We start from the raw sequence: 20,465 nt of genomic DNA, 5'->3' as shown, positions 1-20,465 counted from the left end.
ATTGCTTTATCTCTGCACGTTTCAGCTCCACCAGCTGTAACTTAAAATCATTTCATGAGGAATTGGATGAAGCAAATGCACTTAGAAGAGTTTACAGTGCCTTTTCTGTATGTTAAAATTAAAGCAAGGTTTAGAGCTTTAAAAATTTGGCATCAGAGGTTAGGTGGGGGTTTTAGGGTCTTTTTACTGAAGAGTTAGAGCTACACCTCATCCTGTGCTGAGCAGGAGAGCATATCCTGAAGGAATGATTTAATAGGGTTAAGAATACAAAACCAATCTGATTTATTATTAAAACTAAACTGCAACAGGAGTCACCACGGTGGGTGAGAGGACCAGGCAAGAGCCACAGCTGTCCCTAAGCTGAAGGATCTGCTTCCTCTCCCTGTTCAGGCACAGGACTCAGAAAAGTAGAGAAAAAAACCAAGAGTCTCCTCCAGGTAAGCTCTGCCTATGCTCAAAATTGTACCAAAACCTGTATATCTGGCACCAAATTCCCAGCACAGCCAGGAAAGGCATCCTCAGGGACACTCTGCAGGGTGAAGGTCCAGGTAAACAGCAAGGACAGGGCAAAGGACAAAGAGCATCCAGACCTCCTCTGCTCTTTGAACACAGGCAGGACACAGCTCCCCCTGTCCATGCCAAAAGCAACAACAAAAACAAGGTGGAAGCCCCTGGAATGGTGTAGGGACACCACAGAACTGTTTTCAAAGGGTGCATTTCCATGGCAGCCAGTCAGGGGCTCAGATTTATTTCGGTGGGAGGAAGGCTGTTAACACATGGGGAGCTGCAGGTCACAGAGCACTCATGTTTTTTGACCCCTGGGAACTGCCTGGAGCTTTCCAGAACCAGCTAAAGAACTTTTCCCTGCTCTCAGAGGGAACGATCACTCAGGGCCACCTTTGATTCGTGTTGTTTATTATTGGCAACGCCCGCCCAGAACTGTAACTGCAAAACCCATCTCGGCATCCGTTTGATTGCTCCTTTGAAAGGTGATTCATAAATTTCCTGCTTTTTTTTTTTTTTTTTAAAGAAAACAACCAAAAAAAGACCGTTAGCATCTGCCGGAGCCTGGTGGAAGAGCTCCACCCGGTGGCATTCCACGAAGGCACAGCTAGAGCCTCAGAGCTCCTGGAAGTCTCAACTTCCTCAATTTTTCCTTGAATGAGCAAGGCAGACTAGAAGGAAGCTTCGCTCTGCTTCCAGTTGCTATTTCCTTCCCCTCTTGCCTCTGTCACAAACAAAACTTTTCACTTTTCACTCCTCTTTTTGCTCTGGGCTCAAACCCCAAAATATCTGACAGAGAAACTCCCAGGATATGGATTGTGCCCCTGTCCTGGAGGATGAACTTGCAGGATTTGTCCCTTAGGAGTTTTGTGTGACAGAACCACGACAGTTTTTCCACCTAACACCGACTTTGTGCTCTTTTCTTCCAGAAAACACTGGAAGGTTGCATTTATCTTTTGGGACAGAGGAAGGAAGGATGGAAGGCACTTTTCCCCCCTTCAATTTTACCAACCGCAGATTGATTTTCAGAGGATTCACCTGAAAGATTTCTCTGATGGAGAGAGACAAAAATTATCAACTGCAAACAATCCTCTCTGCAACAGACACCTTGATTCCAGTCCCAATTACAATCCACACAAAGGATGTATGGGATTACAATCAGCAACACACAGGAAAGTTAAAATACACCCTGCCTCACTAAAGGCACTTTTACCACGTGGGAATTTGGCTCCTGAAGCTCAATTATTTAAACAGCTTCAGAATTTCCTCCTCTGGATGCCTGGTAGATTCCAATCAGGGAGGAGATGGTCCCCAGGAGCCCTACTAACCACGGGGGGAACCTTCCAGCCCAGAGGAATCCTGGAGGCAGCCAATGGATGGCATTGGAAAGATCTGCTGCGTCCATGAGGATGCTCAGAACCTCTGCCTTCACCTGGGCTCTCAACTTCTGGCTCTGAGGTGAGGATGTGCTGCTGGAAGCAAAGGGAATATCAGTGATAGTCCAGAATATCCTAATAACTGTGATGGATACAAATGAGAACTGGTGTATGGGGTTAAATTATAATGAAAACTGGTTAAAATGGTGCTAAAGAGACCTGGAGAGAGACTTTGCACAAGGGCCTGGAGGGACAGGACAAGGGCGAATGGCTTCCCACTTCCAGAGGGCAGGGTTAGATGGGATATTGGGAAGACATTCTTCCCTGTGAGGGTGGGGAGGCCCTGGTACAGGTTGCCCAGAGAAGCTGTGGCTGCCCCATCCCTGGCATTGTCCAAGGCCAGGTTGGACGGGGCTTGGAGCAACCTGGGCTAGTGGAAGGCGTCCCTGCCCATGGCAGGGGGTGGGACTGGATGGGCTTTAAGGTCCTTCCCAACCTCCCAGTCCCATTCTGGGATTCCATGATCAGCTGTACAGCCAAGGAAGGAAATCATACCACTTGTGCTGCCTCAGTTTTCTTCTCAACTGGCACAAGACCTTCAGGGACCTGAAAACAGCAGAGTTATTTCTCCTATAGCACCAAACAGAAGGGTTTTTTTCTCTTCCATGAGCAAGAGCACCTCCAGCAGCCAGAGGGCCCTTAGTTTTATCCCGATGGATCACGACCGGGCCTTACCGCAGGATTCCCAAGAGCAGGGCAGAGCCCCACAGCGCCGTGCTCAGGGTCCACCACCTCTGGGAAGCGGCACGGACAATTCCGACATCAGCCGCCCAGGCCAGGTGCTCACAGGGGTAGTAGAGCTGGTTGGCCACGTTGCAGAGCACGCTGAGCCCCCGCACCAGCACATCCTCGTCCTGCGGGAGGGGGGAAAAGGGGACAGGCCAGAACACGCAGGGGATGGCCAGGGGGGCTGTGGGGGACCCCCCTGCCCGCTCTCACCTCGGGGCCCAGCCCGTAGCCGCAGCTGTGCCGGAGCATGGCCAGGTCGTCGAAGAGGCGCAGGACGGTGCGGCAGGAGCTGAGCTGGGCAGAGGCAGCCAGGAGCCCCCCTGGCAGCCCCCCGGGCCCGGGCAGGGCTCCCCCCACCAGCTGGAGGCTGTAGGACAGGGCACGGACCTGTGGGGCACGGCCCAGTCAGCAGTGGGACTGGCGGGTGTGGGGTCCAGAGAAGCTGATGCTGGAACCAGGACTTCTGTTTTCTCTCTTTAATTCTATCTTTTCCTCTCTTTTATCCTTTCTTTAATTCTCTCCTTTTCTCTCTTTTCTCCTCTAAGTCTCTCATTTTCTCTATTTATCTTTCTTTCTCTCTCTCTTTCTTCCTTTAATTCTCTTTCCTCTCTCTTTCTTTAATTTTGTTTCTCTTTTCTCCTCTCTTTAATTCTTTTTCTCTCTTTTCTCCTCTTTAATTCTCTCTCTCTTTTCTCTTTAATTCTCTCTTTTTCTCTTCTTTTCTTTTTAAATTCTCTCTGTTCTACTTTCTTTAATTCTCTCCTTTTGAAATTTCTCTCTTTTCCTCTTTCTCTTCCTTTCTCCCTCTCTTTCCTTAATTCCCCTCTCCCTCCTGAATTCCTCCCGTCCCTTTCCCTCCACCTCTTTCCCCAAACCCCCTCACCCTGTGCTCAGGCACCAATACACCAATTCTCACGCCAAGTAACCTCTCTGACTGTTTGCGGACCCTTTTTATCATTCCTTTCCACCATCGAGCCTTTAAACGCACTTTAAGTGCTTCTCTTTCCCTAAAGGGCGGGTCACCGCAGGGTCGGGCCCGTCAGTCCCGGCCCGGTCCCGGCGGGTCAGACCCCCCATCCGTCACTCCCGGCGGGTCAGACCCCCCATCCCTCACTGACGGCCCGATCCCGGTGGGTCAGACCCCACCATCCCTCACTCACGGCCCGGTCCCGTCCCCGGTGCGTTTCCAGCGCGGCCCCCAGGCCGCGGAGCGCAGCCGCCGCCATGGCAACGCTTCCGGGTTAGACGTCACGGGCGCGCCCCGGCACGTCGGGAAGGAGGCGGTACAGCCGTCGCCATGGCAACGCGGCCCAGCCCGGCCTGGCCTGGTCTGCCCGAGCCCCCCTCCCCGCCAGGGCCTCCCCCCTCAGGGCCTCCCCCCTTTCACAGCGTCTCCTACCCCAATCTGGTCCGCGAACCCCCCGTCAGCCCTTTGCTGACCTCCAGTTCTCTTGTTCTGTGGTGTTCCAGGTTGCCCAAGTAGTGTGTGGAGTCTCCCTTACTCGAGATGTTCCAGAACCCTCTGGACACATCTAGTGCTCTGGAATGGCCCTGCCTGAGCAGGGAGGTGGGACTAGGTAAAGCACTGTGGTCCCTTCCATTCTGTGATTCTGTGGTTTCCTTAGAGCAGTATTTAGGTATTTCAGTAACTCACGAGACACACTAAAGAGAACATCAGTGGTACCCATACACTTCTCCCCGGACTCACAGCACTCGCTGCCTCTGTGTGTCTGGATCTAAGAATCACATAGAGCATTTTTAGGAATAACCCCTTTCCTCCCCCCGCCTGGCTGTTTGGCAGGGTACATTCTCACTGTTAAAGGGATGGACAGTCTTGTTCCCACACTCCTCGCCGAGCACAGGCTGAGGGTGGATGGACTCCACCTGCAAAGCCAAGAGAACGGGTAACATGATTTTAGGGAGGACTAGGACACAGTTAAAGGGCAGTGTGTTCCCATGTGGAATTCTGTCCTGAAAGGCATGGGATCTGTGCAAGTGAAAACTAAGAAGGTGGAAAAACAGAGGGGAAATAAAGTGATTATGCTTTAAGTGGCTGTTCTGTAGCTTTGTTGGCTCCCTCCAGCTTGTCCTGTGTTAAATTTAGGGAGACCAGAAGCAGAAACAGTGCCCTGGATGAGAGGACACACTGGTATCAGCAGGAGAACCTGATCCCAGGAACTGCCCTTTCTGATGAGCAATGTGATTTGTCAAACAAAGCTCATATTTGATATCTTGGAGAGTTTATGACAAGGAATGTGCTGCCTCCCAGATCCACCACATGAACAGCTTTAGGCAGGGAATGGCTGCACCAGATTATCCACCTCAAAATCAAGAGTTCTTCCCACTGCACAGTTAGGAAGGGTAAGGCTGTGGCACAGAGGCCACAGGTACAGACTGGCACTTCCACACCCACAAATGGCATCTCAACAGCCACTTCTTTGCAGCAACACTTGGCATGTTCATGAGTGATTTCTGGGACACGAACCAGTGGCTTGATCTTTCTGCCTTGCCATGTTTGTTTTTAGAAGTTGGTTTGTGTTTATTTTTGGGAGGAAGGAGAGGATTTTGATCAAAAGCTGCACTTATGCAACCTCAGGAAGGGATGTGGTTAGAGATGGCCAGGGAAGGCATTAAGAAAATCCTCCTCTGACCTTGCCTCCTATTTCTCATGGCCAGTAAGAGAGAGGTCCCTTCATGCCATGGATCTTTGATTTACAGAATGTGGAACAGATCACAGTTGAATTGATCTTTTCCTTGGCCCCAGACTTCTGGAGCAGCTCCATAACTGCCATATGGAGTGATATTCCCGTAACTGCCATGTGAGTTTCTTCATTTGCCTCCTTACCCTGGGAGTTGTTTTCTGTCTGGGTGAAGGTTTTGAGCAAACTGCTGATGCCAGAGCTGGCCTTTTCCTCTCCTCACATGTGGATCTGTGCCTGCAAAGCTTCTCTGGTACTGCCTCCCTTTTTTACTGCCTTGAGTTTAATTTTTATTTCAATTCCATCTGTCAGCAGATGAAAGTTCTGTCACAACCAAGCAAGCCATGCTGGTCCCACACAGGCAGCAGAAACAGCGACTCCCCAGCAGGTCCAGCCTTAATAGGCTTGAATTAACCACGGTGTGGCTTGGAGAAGTGGGTTTATACCCAGCAAAGCTGCAGCCTCCCCTTGACATCATCAGTTTGGGGATGGGACAGTGTGCAGCAAATCCTGTCTGCTCCAGCCTCGGGTGAATGTTCTGTGGAGGCAGAGTTGTAGATAAGGAATATCTTGAAAGGAGAGGAAGGACAGGCAACCAAATCCTTAAGCCAAGGAATGTTGGAGAGAAGTAGGTGATTCTGGTCTCCCACAGAGGGTCAGAGGAGGAATATTGGCCTGCCTGGAGGTGTCCGCCCATGGCAAACATCTCTGCACCACTGAGCATCTGCCAGAGACTGAGGGTGTTGCAGCTGCCCAGGTGAGGTGACCCTTCATGTAGCACCACCGGGCTCAGATATTGGGGCTACCAGGTTCTGTGGGGCCACCTGCCCCTTTCTCAGCCCCATCCCAATGTGCTGAGAGATGTTTTCTCTTCTCAGATGAAAAGCTCCCTTGTGGGGCTGCCCAGGACGGCACAGGACGTCTGCAGGACTGAGCAGAGGGGTGACTTCACACCCAAGTCTAGAGGCCCAGCTGAAATCCAAAAGGCAGACTCCCAAGTGAGCTGTGTGTCCCCATGGTGACCCTGGAAAGGCCCTGTCCCCAGGGGAAGGTGACATTCTCCCTCCTCCATCAACCAGGCCCTGTGAGCTGCCCACACGGCGTGGGATCTCCAAGCCTTCCTTGTGCTCTGCTCTTGCCCCCCTCTGTGTGTTGTCACAGGGAACATCTATTTCTCAGATTGAATGAGGACACAAGGAGGTGTTGTGACAGCAAGAATAAACACTGGGAGATTAGCCCAAAGCCGCGGGTGACACATCCCTCTGGATTGCAGGACCCAGTGGGTGACACATCCCTCTGGATTGCAGGAGACCTCTGGGCAGGCACAGGCGCAGGAGGAAGCAGGTGGGCTGGGGGAAGCACAGAGGAAGGGCAAGAGACCAGAAACAGAATGAGAAGCACTGTCAGGGCTGTGTGGGGGCTGGAATCTGTTTAGATTTTGGTGTCAAGGCCTGGAACCAAAGGTCAGTGGAGAGTAGGGCAGCTGGGCAACTCTGCTCAGCTTGTGATGAGTGTGGGCTGTTTTCCTAGAGGTGAGCTGGATGTTTTTGTTGAGTTGGTCACTCACGTGGGTTTCCCAACTGCTGAGCTTGCACTAACTCTGCTTGGGGTCTAGGTGTGTTCCAGAGGGGTCAGGGGGGGCTGGTCAGCCCTTGGGGGGGCTGAGTGAGCAGGGCCAGCTGCTGCTTTGGCACTTCACAAGCTCTTCTCAGATGGGTTTGATTCCCCGTGAGCCAGCCCTGAAGCCTTTGGGCTTCGTTCCCAGCTGCTGCAGTCTGTGTGTGAGCAGTGCCCTCGTGCTTTCCTCTGGGCATTTGACTCTTTGTCTCTCAGGAATGGGACAGTCTTTGCTCCACTGTGCTTTCCTCTGGGGATCTGACTCCTCGGGAATGGGGGAATGGAATCTTTGCTCCACTTGTACTTCAAAGAAGCCACGCACTCACATCTTGCAAATGCATACAGGCACCTCTCCTCAGTCCCTGTAAACACGTGGATTCAAACACCTCAGGTGCACCATTTGGTGGAGTAACAGGGACTTTCATCTGCTACAGCTCTGCCCCATTACTTTGATGTGACTCTGAGGTGCCATTGGCACCTGTGCTGCTGCAGGAACAGCCACAGTTCCCTGGGGATAAATGCTGGAATCACCCCTTGGTGGCACCAGCTGGGAGAGCTGTTGCTGGAACTAACTGTGGTTATTCACTTTTTCATGTGGATTTTGATCCAACTTCAGACATGGAAAGTAAAACTGGCTTTTTGGGGTGAGGGTCTTTGCTTTCTAAACTCTTCTCCCACCATTTCCAGCAGTGCCTTGGGAAGGCCAAACAGGCTTTCTCTGATTGCCCACCCATATGAAATCTCCCAGGAGGGCTGGTGGTGTGTGACACCCCTCCCTGCTGCCGACGGAGCCACTGGCACGTCCCGGTGTCACGTCGGCAGCGCCTGTGACTCAGAGATAAGGCTGAAGTCATGTTATTCCTCGATCCCTTTAAAAACACGTCCCTCAGCCCCGTGGCCCCGGCACCAGCCCCACGCACATGAGGTCAACCCTAAAACATCATTGCAAAACAGGGGCTCAGTCGAACCCCCCCAGGAAGGCCTGCAGGGTGGGGCCACTTAGGATAAATCAGGGGATTTTGATGTAGCCCTTTGCTCGTCTCCTTTCCCTGGAAGGCTCCAGCCTCCCGGAGCTGCCAGGAGAGTGGGGCCCACAGCGATGCAGCTCCCAGGGCGCGTGCAGAGCTTGGTGGTGAAGCTGGAGGACGGCCCAGCCCATGGGAGCGGGGAGCTGCTGCACGGGCGGGTGCAGCTGGAGCTGCGGGGAGCGCTGCGGGTGCAGGCGCTGGAGGTGAGCGCCCACGGCGGTGCCACCGTGCACTGGCTCGAGAGCTGCAGCATCGGGCTCAACGTTGTCTACAGGGACTACTCAGCCTACCAGATCTTCCTGTGCCGCCACTGCCAGCTCATCCCTGGTAAGGCTGGGGTATGGGGTGGGGCTCTGCACCAGGGAGAAAATGTTGGGACCCCCTTGGGGCTGCGATGTCCGCTCTGGGTGAGCCGCTTCCCCGATGGGTGTTGCCAGACCACACAGCGTTGTTTGTGCCTCTTGGACACCCGTCTTTGCACCTTGGCCGAGGGTTTCCCTGCTGCTGGTTTCTGGGAGGCTGCTGGTATAAACTCAGCTCAAAGGATTTGTGGCTTTTGCTCTGTTTGCACAGGGAAGTGCAAACACAAGGGGCTGTTCACAAGCGTGGAAAGAGCACTTAGTAGCTCAGTTGGTGTTTGTTTTTGCTTCCCCTGTGCTGGGACTGAGTGCCAGTTGCTTGAATCAACTGCAGGAGGACAAGCCACTTGAATTCTTTGTGTGGTTGGGATGAAATGATCCAGAGCCAAGGGATATGGGACATCTCAGCTGTCTATCTGCTCATTAACTCTGGCTTTTCTTAGGAACATGCGTGCCTTTTATCCTTCCCTCCAATGACATGCCTTCTGATGGCCTTGTTGTTGTCTGTGACCCAGTTGCCTGGCCCTGGCTGTAGGACTTATGCTGAGGGCATTTAATTGTATCAGTGGTCAAATGCAACCCAGAGAGTGGTGCCAGGCCCAATCTGGCAAATACAGAAGTTGCAGGAATAAACTGGAGGGATGGAAAGAAGATGTGAGCTGCCTTCCTGGAGATGATCTTGTCTCTGGACTGCACTGGGGGGTCATATGCTTTATGTCTGAGTGATTGTGCCCTGCCATCTGCTCCAAACACCTGCATTGCTCTGGAGTTTGTGTCTTTTGGGAGCAGCTTTTCTGTGCTCTGACTAAGGATGGCCCTTGGCAGCTGCAACTCTGCAAAGGATCCTGATTACAGTTAAGGCCCTGGGAGAAGCCCTTGCCCTGTGCTCCAACAGCGAAGGCCCTGAGCACTTGGCCGCGCAGTGCTTGGTCAGTGTCCCCTTAGCTGTGAGGTGGCAGAGTGAGTTTTATTCCCCATTAGCAGTGAATGCCTGTAGGGAAGTCACAAGCTGTTGTGAGCATGTTTGGACTCTGCTGCTGGGATTGTGTATGATAGGAGCCCCTGGAGCCCTCTGGAGAAGGGCATTGGCCAAGGGCTGCAGGAATTGCTGGAGTTGCTCTGCCTTGCCAGCACCCTGAACACCCACCCATAACTCAGAGCTGACGGTTCCTGGCCTTCACCTATTGCCCAGGGAGTGTTAGTGTTGAGCTGGGCTACCTGGGGGCAAAGAGCCCCACCAGGACTTGGGGGATGGGATTTTATTGTCTCTGTCCATACACAGATTCCTTTTGTGCTTTGTGAGAGGGACAAGGGCATGTGATCACTGGAGCAATTTTAAGGGAGCAAAGGCTATGGGCTGCAGAGAAGGGCTGTCCTGTGGCCAAAACTGCTTCCTTCAGATTCTGCTGGGTCCTGCTCTGTCCCCAACAGCAGTGTGACGGCCTTCCTGGTGTCAGCTGGCGAGAAACATGTCATCATCCAACAGTCCCTGTGACTGCTCCCTTCTTGGTGCTTCTGGATGAGATGAGATCAACTGTGTCTGAGTGGTGGTTAAAAAATGCAGGTTTTGTCATGGTAACAAGGCACTGCAGAGGAGGGGAGCCAGGCACAGATAAGAGCCCTCCCTCCTGCTCTCCCCTCAGCTGAGTTTATCTGCAGTTTCCTGGCAGGGTGGTGAGCACTGGCACCGGGGTGCTGTGCTGAGAGACAAGAAAAAGGGAGCAAGGAGGATGTGCAGGCAGGGCCTTTAAATGTGTATTGTGTAATCATCTGAGATAGGGAGCAGGAAGGAAGGAAAACACAGGGGTTAATGGGTGAAGGAAGCACAAGGAAAGCCCTGGACTCTCGTGCATGAGGTGATGTGAAGGCACCCAAGGAAACATAAATGATTGGTGTGCAGTGATCTTTCTTGTCCAAGGATCCCACAGCACTTCCCAAAGGTATAGTGCCTGCCCTGGAGAGGGGCAAACACCCAGAAGACGTTTTATTTTCATGGAGACATCTAGGAGAGTTATGGCATCAGGGCTCTTGTTGCACTGTGGGGTGGCCCTCGATCAGCACCTTAATCCTCATCCATATGCAACACTCCCATATCTGGCAGGGACAGAGTGTATTCCTCAAGCTAGGAGTGTGAGCTTGTGCAAGGCTCTCTGTTGTCCCATCTCATCCCCATATTGGGTCAGGGTAGAGCTGCTGACTTGCCTGTTTACCTCCTGCGTTCCCTTCTCTCTGGTTTTCAGGGCCCCTCATGTGGCTCTGGTGTCAGTGGGGAAAAGCCACCAGGTCCCAGCAGTGGGTCTGGGAAGGAGAAGCCCCCTCTGAGCCGGGCAGGGTGTCAGCTCCTGCTCGGACCAGCTTCAGCCGGTTCAGACTCTAGATGGGGCTGAAGAGCTGGAGATCGTCCCTGTACCCAGCCAGACCTGGGTTTTCCTTGGGTTTGGGCACCCAGGAGCGTTCGCGATCCCACAGCCCCTGCACCTGGACGTGCCAGGAGAGAGAAGAGACCCTCTCCTGGCGCGGGGGTCCCAGAGAGGTCAGAGAGGGGCCGGCCATCCCACGTGGAGGCAGCGAGGGACAGCCTGGGCATCGCATGCGACTGACATGGGAGGGAGGTTTGCAGGGATTCACATCCCGTGGGCGAGGCTGAGTCACGGGCCGAGGGGTGTGTGCCAGCAGGCGAGAGGGGGAGGAGGATGCCAAGGAAGGAAAGGGGCCCGGCAAGGCTCCAGTCCCTCTCAAGAGCCCTTCCCCCCCCCCCCCCAATGGCACCACAGGGACACCAGGCTCCTTCCCAGAGCCAGTGACACCAAGTGTCACCGGTTAACTCGTGTTGCAACATGCCTTCCTTCCTCCTTTCTCTCCTCCTTTCCCTCGCCCTTTACGGAGTTTGCTATGATTCATGTTTGTTTGTGGCAGCAAATGGTCGTGCACATAAAACAAACCATGGTCCCCTTACCCTGGGGAGGGAGACAGACAATTCCAGCTAGGCTTTGGAGGCAGCTAAAGCTGTGCCAGGCTTCAGCCTAGCTCAGTTTTAGTGGCTGAGAGCAACCTAATTAAGCACAGCCTGGTCCTGCCTGGCATGGCTGGGGGCAAATCAAAAATCTCCAAAACTTCAGCGGCCAAATGCTGAGTAACATTTTGAAGGCCTGTTTTGTCTTATCCCCTACCCATGCCCGAGGTAGAGAGCTCTGGTGCTCTGCAAACATGACAATCATCATTAAAGTGGAAGTCTCTATAGCTGCATTAACCCTTTTGGGAGGCACAGACTCCTTTCTCCTTCCTTTTACAACATCTCATGGCGCTGATAATGCTGATATGCACCCTGAGAATCACCAGTTCCAAGCTTTCACCCCAGCTAAGCACTGGCAACCGCAGATGCTGCCAACAGAGCAAGTCCCTGTGCTGTTCCTGCCCATGTAGGTGGGATTTGTCGCTGGGTTTTGGAGCAGCACCACCCCAATCCCAGCAGGAGCTGGTGGAAAACCGGCACTCGCCTGGTTAACGAGCGCAGGGAGGTGGATTGCTCACCCTGTCCTTGCACAAGCTGAACCCAGGCCAGTTCTTGATTTCTTAGAACTAAGTGAAGTGATGTCCCAGACATCACTGCATCGCCAGCTGGCCCAGCCGTGCTGTGCAAGGAGCCCAGATCCAGTTGTAGCCTGTCCTGAGCCCTGGGAATGGCTCTTGGGAAAGGAGGGATGTGGGTTGGTGTGCAGAGCGGCTCTGGGCTCTCGCCTGTGACCACTGAAATGAGAGGGGCTGCTGCTTCAAGTGAGGAATCCCCCTCGGCACAGCCCCTGGCTGTGACCCTAGGAATGGGGATTCTGGATGAAGATGGGATGGAATGTCAGAATGGGAGCTGGAGGGGTAGTTTGAGGGGCAAGGATGGGGAGTTTGGGCGGTAAGGATGGAGAATTTGGGGGGCAAGGATAGGAGCTGGAGCGGGAGCTTGAGGGGCAAGGATGGGAACTGGGATTTTGAGGGTCAAGGATAGGAGATGGAAGGGGATTTTGGGGGGCAAGGATGGAGTTGAAGGGGGAGTTTGGGGCACAAGACTGGAGTTTGAGGGGCAAAGATGGAAGCTAGAGAGGGGCCTGGGGGTCAAGTTTAAGAGCTGCAGGGAGTTTTAGGGGGTACTAAGCAACATGCCAGCACCCAGGGGTCACCCACTGGCAGTGCTCAGCCCCGTGACTACGTCTCTGCTCCCGGACACATTCCCGCGGAGCAGCCCCCCCGTGGGGATGACTCGGTGCGGTACCGCGAGGGCGTGGGGAGCCCCGCTGGGACTGAAGACGGACCCCAAAACTGAACCCCCATCCCGGAGCCCCCGCCCCGCCCGGGTCGGGGTGGGGGAGGCCGGTCCGCACATGCTCCCTGCCTTGTTTTGCAGGGCCCGGCGGGGCCGGCCCGGCCCGGCCCAGCCTCTCCCCACGCCGGGGCCTGCCCCGGCCGCTGCCGTTGCGCTTAACAGCCGGGCCTCAGCTTGCGCCGGCTGGGCTTTGAGGCCGGCATCTGCGCCGGTTCGGGCTCAGCTGAGCCGCGCTCGTCGCTTCGGCCAATGATTTTCGATCGCTCCTCAAACGCTTTTCTCCATCGTAGCTGGAGGGGCGCGGAGCGGGACGCCGGCCGGCTGCTCCAGCCCCGGGCAGGCGGTGTCGGCCCCGCGTGGTGCCTGAGAAAGGTTGGCGCGCGGCCCGCCCGGCTCGGCGCCCTGAGGCTGCGGGCGCATGGGCGCTGCCCGCGTTCACTGGACGATCCCGCAAGCGCCGGCTCCAGCACGAACTAACACGCAGAGCTACAGCGACCAGGTGGAGTTTCTGAGCCACCGCGACACGCTGCTGGCACCCCCAGGTACGGCACCCCCTTCCCCGGGGACGGCACCTGGACCCCCTGGTCGCCGGCCACAGCGGGGGCGTGGGGGCACCAAAGACCCCAGGGGCTGAAACGATGGGGACGTGGGGCAGCCTGGGGCACCCCTGGTGTTGGGTGCTCCAGACATCCCAGCCGGCTGAAATTTGGGTGCCTGACACCCCCAAACTGCAGAGATCTGGGTGCCAGGGATGGCCCAGCTGCTGGGTGCCTGACACTCCAAAACTACAGAAATCTGGGTGCCTGGCACGCCGACCAGCTGAAATCGGGGTGCCTGGCACCCCAAACGGTTAAAATCGGGGTGCACGGAGTGCCTTAGGATCTGGGCGCTCTGGGAACTGGGTGTGTAGGTCTATGCAGACACTTCAAATTCGGAGTGCACTCTGGGGTCCTGGGGTGCACAGCTGGACCCTGCTGTTGTGCAGGGCACCCCGATTAGGGACTGCCCCCCCTCCCCCAAGACTCCCCCTTTTCTGTGAGCTCTTCCTGGCAGGGAAGCAGCATTAGAAAACTCTCATGAAGGTTCAGGAGCTTGTTTTGAGTGGGGTGTCGGACTAGGTAATCCCCAGAGGTCCCCTCCAATCCTGGGTGCAAACCCTTGAGGGGCACTGGGGCCGATGACTCTCCCTCCTGGAGTCTTGGCTGGGCATCTCTGGAGTAGAGCCCACCTGGGGAAGCTGCCTGGCCCTCCAGGGAGGTGCCCCGGGTCATGCATGTGGAGACACGTGGAAAGCAGACAGTGCCCAACTCTTGTGTCACAGCTGCTGCAGTTTAACCCTGGCAGAGATACTGCTCTGCCCTTGTGCTGCTCCTTTGCTGGGTGCTGCCCATCTGTGCTGCCAGTTCACCCAGGGAAGGAGTTGTGCAGGAAGGAGCTTAATCCTCTTAAATCTGTTTTACCCACAGACAATGGTGAATCCACTGTCCTGCAGGCAGGAAGGCATGAGTTCCCCTTCACCTTCCAGCTCCCCGAGTAAGTTGGCTTTTTTTTGGGTGACAGGGCATCTTGAAAAGGAGGTTCTTTGAGTAGAACCATTCGGAAACTGCTGGTTGCTCACCCACAGGACCCTGGTCACCTCCTTTGAGGGGAAGCACGGCAGTGTGCGCTACTGGGTGAAAGCCAAGCTGCACAGACCCTGGGCCACAGTGAAGAAAGCAAAGAGGGAGTTTACTGTGATTGAACCCATCGACATCAACACACCTGCGCTGCTGGTGAGTTCCCCCTGCTCCACCCTGCCATCCAAAACTTTCCTCGGAAGCCCATGTCTGCCTAGGCCTGATTTCCAGAGGGAATATTTACCCCCCTGTAACTTACGCCCTCCAGCATTACCTAGGCTGGGCAGAGGTCAGCTGTGTCTCTTTGTTTTTGGAAACTTTAACGTGTTGCGACAGCATCTTGCATCAGATGCCTGAGAAGTTGCTGATGCTTTCCCAGCAGGTTCTTGGTGCCAGCGAGGTGATTGCTTTGAGTTTCATCCTTACTTACTAAATTGCTTAAATATTTCCCCTTCTTCAGGCTCCCCAGGCAGGTGCTAAGGAGAAACTTGCTCGTGCCTGGTACTGCAATCGTGGCCAGGTGTCTGTGACTGCCAAGATTGACCGAAAAGGCTACACCCCAGGTGAGATGAGGGGCTGGTGCCCTTGAACCTCAAGGGGCCCTGGAATGGACCCCAGGGGGAGGGGATTTGGGATCACTGTGAACTGGGTTCTTCTGGCATGAAATCAGTCAGAGCTTTAGCGCATGGACCTGATGTGGGCAGCCTCCTTGGGATGCTCCCGGATTAATCCATGTGTCTGCAGTGCTGGGTAGCATGGCCAACCCTCGATGATCCTGTGCAGGAATTCCTTGAAGCAGGACTGGGTTCTGTCTCCCTTCCTCCAACATGTTGTGTCTGTTTTGGCAGGTGAGGTCATCCCTATCTTTGCTGAGATCGACAACTGCACAAGCCGGGCCGTGGTGCCCAAGGCGGCCATAATCCAGACCCAGACCTTCATCGCTCGGGGCACCAAGAAGCAGAAGAGGTCAGTGGTGACCAGCATCACTGGGGATTCCATTCCAGCAGGGAAGCGGGAAGTGTGGCACGGGCGGGCCCTCAAGATCCCGCCCGTGGGGCCTTCCATCCTCCAGTGCCGCATCCTCCAGGTGGAATATTCCCTGAAGGTGAGTGACCTCATGAGGAGCTCTGCAGGTGGCTGCAAGAACTCCCTCCTGCTCTGGGGAGGTACCCGCCCCTCCAGACTGGGAAAACACCACAGCTAAGCTTCCCTGCTGCTTCCTGTCTCTGCAGGTTTGTGTGGATATTCCTGGGACATCCAAGTTGCTCCTTGAACTGCCGCTTGTCATTGGGACCATCCCGCTGCATCCGTTCGGGAGCCGCACATCCAGTGTCAGCAGCCAGTACAGCGTCAACCTGGACTGGCTGAACACCATCCCGGAGCAGCCGGAGGGTGAGCATCTCCCTCTCCCCTGGATAAACCCCCTTGTCAGGACGGCAAGGGTCAGACAAAGTTTTCAACTGGTCCAGCATTTGCTTTTTCTTTTTAACTTAATTTTTTGGTTGTTATGCTGAATCTCTTGGGTTCCTTTGCCAGGGAACTGGGAGGGTTTGGGTAAGAGTGGTTTTGGAGCTCTTTACCTGTATATCTCCCATTAATGGAGAGTGTTTCCTATTCCCTGATGGTTCTCCTTTCTCTTCAGCCCCCCCTGAGTACTCAGCAGTCGTGTCCAGCCCTGAGGCCGAGCAGAGCCTGGCCCCACCATGCCGCAGCGAGCTTGGCGACATCCTGGAAGGTCCCTTCTTCGCCTACATCCAGGAATTCCGCTTCCGACCTCCTCCTCTGTATTCAGAGGTAGCACATCCCCCTGGGCTGGGAGACTTCTGGGGAAATGCCCATTGCTGAGGTTTTTTGACTCCAAACTTGGCTTTGCAGGTTGATCCCAACCCCCCGTCAGACAGCATCCGCCCACGCTGCATGACCTGCTGAGAGAAGTGCGTCGGACGCTGCTGACAGTGTGGTGATCCCTTGGGATGGGAGCTTGCACACCCTCACAGCACTTCAGGCTGGAAATGGGGATGTGGTGTCTGTGAAACCAGAGCTTTGTAGTGCCAAGACCCTAGCTCTGCTCACCACCCTTGGCTGCTCCTGTCGTGACTGTCCCACAGACCCACACCCAATGTGGTGCCATGGCCTCGGGTGTGGGGGGAGAACACAAGGGACCTGGCATTGTGGAGTGGCTCTGTGTGTGGCTGGGCAGAATGTGGAGGGTTTAATAACTGCCCCAGGATTTTGGGGTTAGAACAGGGAACACCTGGCATAAGCCAGGATTGCTCTCCCCTTGCTTGCAGCTCCTGTGTGGAAAGCAGGAACTTGGAGGCCTTTCTCAGGATTATGGAGGATGTTTTGATGTTGCTCAGGGTTGAGCCCCGGGGCGATGCGGGTGGAGCCCTTTGCCTGCAGGTCCCTGAGGAAGCGAAAGGCCTTTTTCTGGCCAGATGAAGCAGAGGCTTTGGCTGCTGCTGATAATGCTTGCCATAAGCCTGTGGGTACCTGCGGGGGGAATGGTTTTGAGCTACTCACCTGAAATGTAAAGGCTTCCAAGGGCTGTTACGAGGACTTGGGGGATGAATTTATGATCCATGGCAGCATTTTGGTGCCATTTACCAAGAACAGGAAGGCTGGTTCCTGTGTGTCAGCACCAAACCTGTGCACTGTGCTGGTGCCTCCTCCGTGATGCGGCTGAAAAACCAGTCCCCAAACTGTGGTACCACCATGGGGGCTTGGAGCTGTGGCTGGTGGCCTAGGAAAAGAGAAAAAAGCATAATCCAAGGCTGGTGGCAGCCACAGATGCTGACGGGAGATATGGAGTTCGAATGAATCTTTCGGAGCCAGGAGTCCTGCTCAGAATGGGCTTGAGCCTGTGCCCATAGAGGGGTCGGTGGCCCTGGTGGGATGAGGACACAGCAGCAACCTGTGCTCACTGGGTTGGGAACTGCTGTAGAACTGGTGAGCTGGATGTTGCAGCAATGAGTGTGTGTGTGTGTGGCAGGGGCTGACCCTGCTCGCTCCAGGGTGACCTGAGCAGAGTTTGGGGGCCGAGGACCTTTGCATTTCCTCACTGAGACAATCCTTGGCCGTGCACATCCAAAGCCAGCGTGCCTTGGGCTCTGCACCGGGGCTACCTCTGCTCGCTGGGGTTGCTCAGATGAGTCTTTTCTATCTGTGAACACTTTTGTAATGACCACTCTTGTCTCTACTCATTTTGTATGACTTTTTTTGTGGGGAATTTTTGTCTGAAATAAATTCCTTAAGTATTGCCTGGATAGTTTTCTGTTTCTCTTCCTGCTTCCCATTGTCCAGAGCCATGTGGCTGTTGGGATGTGGGAGTTCTCCCTGCCCTCGCTTTGTTGCCCCATTGGCATCCAGCTCCACCCTGTGCCCTGTCCCACTGTGTGCTGGGGTTAACTGGGTCACTGCTTCCCATCAGGATTGGTCCCTTGTGCCTCTGGCTCCTCCGTAGCTGTGCAGGTTTGGCTCTTTTCCCATTACCTGGGATGCAGGGCAGTGAGCAAACCTGTTGCATTTTTCCACACTTGCTTCCTGTTTGTGTCCAGGCTCTTGGGAGGATAGACACCCTTTCCTCCATCCTGAGCCTGGCAGGGAGCCAGTAGGTCCAGCTGGGAGCTGGGACACTCCTGCTTTGGCTCAGCCGGGCCCAAGGAGGGTTGGGATCAGCCCCATGCTGTGCTGGCTGGGAACTGCTGCTGTGTGGGAAGAGCAGGGAGGCTCCTTCACCTGCTTCCTCTGGCTGGGATTTGGTTTTTAACAGCGTTTCTGTGCTCCACATCTCTGCTGAGCACAGCAACTCTTGGTGTGTGCAAGGCAAGGCTTGAGTCAGGGCTTTAGTTGTCTTCCACAGGCTGTGCTGCTTTTAAATACTGCCATTGGAATGTGATTTTTTTTTTTCACCCCCCCCTTTATTTATATTTATGTTTGCTGAGCTGCTCAGCGCCACAGCTGCATCCGAGCACGTGCTCCTGCCCTAGGTCATGGGAGAGAACTTGTCCCTGTGTTTGCCTGCGAGAACCTGGTGCTCCTGCAACTTTTATTCAAATCTGCTTTTTATTTGGCATCCCTGGTGCTCCGAGTAATTTTCCCTGGAGGAGGATTAACTGGCCTTTCAGGGAATTTGTTTGCATCCTCCTCGGGGGAGATCATGCCCGGATCTGCCACTGCCACACGGTGCTCCATGGCCTCTCTGGGGCTTTTTGGTGACATCAAAGGGAACACGAAGCACAGCACTGCACCCCCTGGGTAAAGATGCCTCCAAAGCAAGCCCTGTGACCAGGCTGATCCCAGCATGGCACAAGGGAGCTGTTCTGTGCTGTGCAGCAGAGATGGCCGGGGGCTGCTGGTCAGACCTGGATCATCTGCCCCAGCTGCACAAGGGGATGCTTATTCCCAGGGCTGGAGGGGGAGGCGAGTGCCCAGCACCCTGTCTATCCCACCGCTTCTTTCTGGGAAACCACGTCACACGGTGACTGGGACAAGCCGTGCCGAGCCGGGGAGCCCAACGTCGGTGGGAACTGCTCCTGGCCCTCGAGTGGGAGAGATCTTTCCAGCAGGGATTCTTGTAGATGCCTCCAGGTTTTTCTTGTACAGTCGGGCAGCAGCGCAACACGGCCAGGCTGGAGCTCCTGCCAGAAAAGGGCTGCACTCCTGAATCCAAGGAGGGGCTAAAAATACCTTGTCTGGACACTTGGAGCAGGGGCACGGTGCAGACCTGCCCCAGGCAGTGCTTTCCCAACCACTGGCAGTGCTGCCGCTGGTCTCTCCAACCTTCTGTTGTTTATCTTCCCCAGCTCCAAAGTCCTGATTGAACAGCCTGGGCTGTTCTCTGGTTTATTGGCACAGGGAGGTTGGGGCACACGGAGCTCCCTGGGGGTCTACTGAGCCGGGATGGCCCCGTGCCATGTACGGTGGTGCCGGCTCAGCACAGAGACCCGATCCCAGGCAGGAGGCGCGTGATGCAACTACAGTGCCGGGATTATTTATAGCTCTTGGCCCCATGTGCTGGAAAATGCTGCCCAGACCACCCGGCAGAATCTGCTCCTTGGTAGGGGTACAGAAACCCACCCCCACCCCCCACTCTTCTACTCTCTTTTCTTTTTTATCCTTCAGTCCCAAAAACGTGGGACCCCTTTGCTCTGGCCACAGGGGTGCTGATACTTCCCTCATATTGCAAGCTCCACGGCTCTGCAGAGTGCTGGGACCCCTCCCCACTGCAGTTCAACAGCCCTGCAGGGTGCTGGGACCCTCCAGAAATGGCAGCTCACAGCTCTGAAGGGTGCTGGATCTAGAAGATGCTGGGACTCCCTGGCTCCAGCTCATGGCCCTGTAGCCCTTTCTGCATCGTGTTGGGGGGCTACTCCTTCCCCCGAGCCCTCCTTGTTCCCAGAGGATGCTCGGCCCTATCACTTGAGGCTGTTGTCCCCTGGCAGGGGGTCAGTGGCGGGGGATCAGTGGTGGCCGTGCCGCGGGGAGGGTGACACGCGAAACTCGTGGCCGTCCCGGCGCTGGCAGGGACAGAATGTGCTGTAGCTGGCGCAGCCCTGCGAGGGCCGGGATTAACTGCGCCGCTGCCGCCTCCGGGCCCGGGAGGGCCGGGAGCCCATCCAGCTCCCAAACCAAGCACCACCTTCCCCCATCCCAGCTGGGCTGAGCCCTGCAGGACACAACTCACCCCAAAACCTGCCGAGGGGCACCCGTTGGGGGCTACTCTGTTTGCACGGGGTGGGGAGGCCGTCGGTGATGATAAATCTGGATTTTGGCCCTCTTCTGTCCTTGCACCGGGGATGGGGTTCATGCACCGCTCAAATTCAGCATCTTTGTGCTGGTGGGATGGGGGGTTCACAGCACTCCCACCCTGGGGAGCAGTGGTCGGTGCTGATGGGGGTTCAGGGGGACCTGTTCACCCCCAGGTTGAACACTTGAGGGGACACACACAGTCCCCAGGAGCACCGGGCCTTGCTTTGGGTTTGCTCTAACCTCCGGCTGTGGATGGCATGGCTTGGCCCTGGCACCCTTTCAGGGCTCTGGGGGTTCCCCTTCACACGGCAGCGGCAGAGCTGTGCCAGGGCTCCGGGAAGCAGCCGTGCACCCCGACAAGCTGGGGCGGCATCGCGGCCGCCCCTCCGCCCGCTGACTCAGTCGCCTGTTTGC

General features: G+C 55.3%; 2 protein-coding genes across 4 annotated transcripts; one reads left to right on the top strand and one right to left on the bottom strand.

Annotated features, from left to right (window-relative positions):
• Positions 1-898: 898 nt before the first annotated feature.
• Positions 899-3,910, bottom strand: PEX11G (peroxisomal biogenesis factor 11 gamma). 2 transcript variants are annotated; one of them, XM_018088690.1, is made up of 5 exons: positions 3,830-3,910; positions 2,880-3,056; positions 2,616-2,794; positions 2,436-2,486; positions 899-1,976 (listed from the first exon to the last, which is right to left on the bottom strand). In XM_018088690.1, exons 1-5 carry the CDS (start codon positions 3,893-3,895, stop codon positions 1,751-1,753), a joined length of 699 nt encoding a protein of 232 aa, XP_017944179.1. In that variant the 5' UTR covers positions 3,896-3,910; the 3' UTR covers positions 899-1,750. The 2 variants fall into 2 exon arrangements, with proteins under 2 accessions (XP_017944179.1, XP_017944180.1); XM_018088691.1 differs by having other exon boundaries at positions 899-1,973.
• Positions 3,911-7,893: 3,983 nt separating this feature from the next.
• On the top strand, positions 7,894-17,566 carry ARRDC2 (arrestin domain containing 2). 2 transcript variants are annotated; one of them, XM_029964356.1, is made up of 9 exons: positions 7,894-8,283; positions 13,161-13,226; positions 14,151-14,217; positions 14,309-14,456; positions 14,761-14,863; positions 15,149-15,405; positions 15,533-15,692; positions 15,943-16,094; positions 16,176-17,566. In XM_029964356.1, the coding sequence occupies exons 1-9, from the start codon at positions 8,085-8,087 to the stop codon at positions 16,227-16,229; spliced, it is 1,206 nt and encodes a 401-aa protein (XP_029820216.1). In that variant the 5' UTR covers positions 7,894-8,084; the 3' UTR covers positions 16,230-17,566. The 2 variants fall into 2 exon arrangements, with proteins under 2 accessions (XP_029820216.1, XP_029820212.1); XM_029964352.1 differs by lacking the exon at positions 13,161-13,226 and having other exon boundaries at positions 7,894-8,340.
• The last annotated feature ends 2,899 nt before the right edge of the window (positions 17,567-20,465 follow it).

The sequence above is a fragment of the Manacus vitellinus genome, unplaced genomic scaffold (genome assembly GCF_001715985.3).
Source record: "Manacus vitellinus isolate BGI_N305 unplaced genomic scaffold, ASM171598v3 scaffold_107_pilon, whole genome shotgun sequence".
NCBI lineage: Eukaryota > Metazoa > Chordata > Aves > Passeriformes > Pipridae > Manacus > Manacus vitellinus.
This window is presented reverse-complemented; position numbering and strand designations above follow the sequence as displayed.

Excerpts from the sequence above, each read along its gene's own strand:
- ARRDC2 (XM_029964356.1), top strand. The coding sequence starts at position 8,085 with ATGCAGCTCCCAGGGCGCGTGCAGAGCTTGGTGGTGAAGCTGGAGGAC. Across the intron at positions 14,218-14,308 it reads TTCACCTTCCAGCTCCCCGA|GACCCTGGTCACCTCCTTTG; the intron begins GTAAGTTGGCTT and ends GCTCACCCACAG. Across the intron at positions 15,693-15,942 it reads CATCCCGGAGCAGCCGGAGG|CCCCCCCTGAGTACTCAGCA; the intron begins GTGAGCATCTCC and ends CTTTCTCTTCAG.
- PEX11G (XM_018088690.1), bottom strand. The coding sequence starts at position 3,895 with ATGGCGGCGGCTGCGCTCCGCGGCCTGGGGGCCGCGCTGGAAACGCAC. Across the intron at positions 3,057-3,829 it reads ACCGGGGACGGGACCGGGCC|GTCCGTGCCCTGTCCTACAG; the intron begins GTGAGTGAGGGA and ends CGTGCCCCACAG. Across the intron at positions 2,487-2,615 it reads CTGCTCTTGGGAATCCTGCG|GTCCCTGAAGGTCTTGTGCC; the intron begins GTAAGGCCCGGT and ends TGCTGTTTTCAG.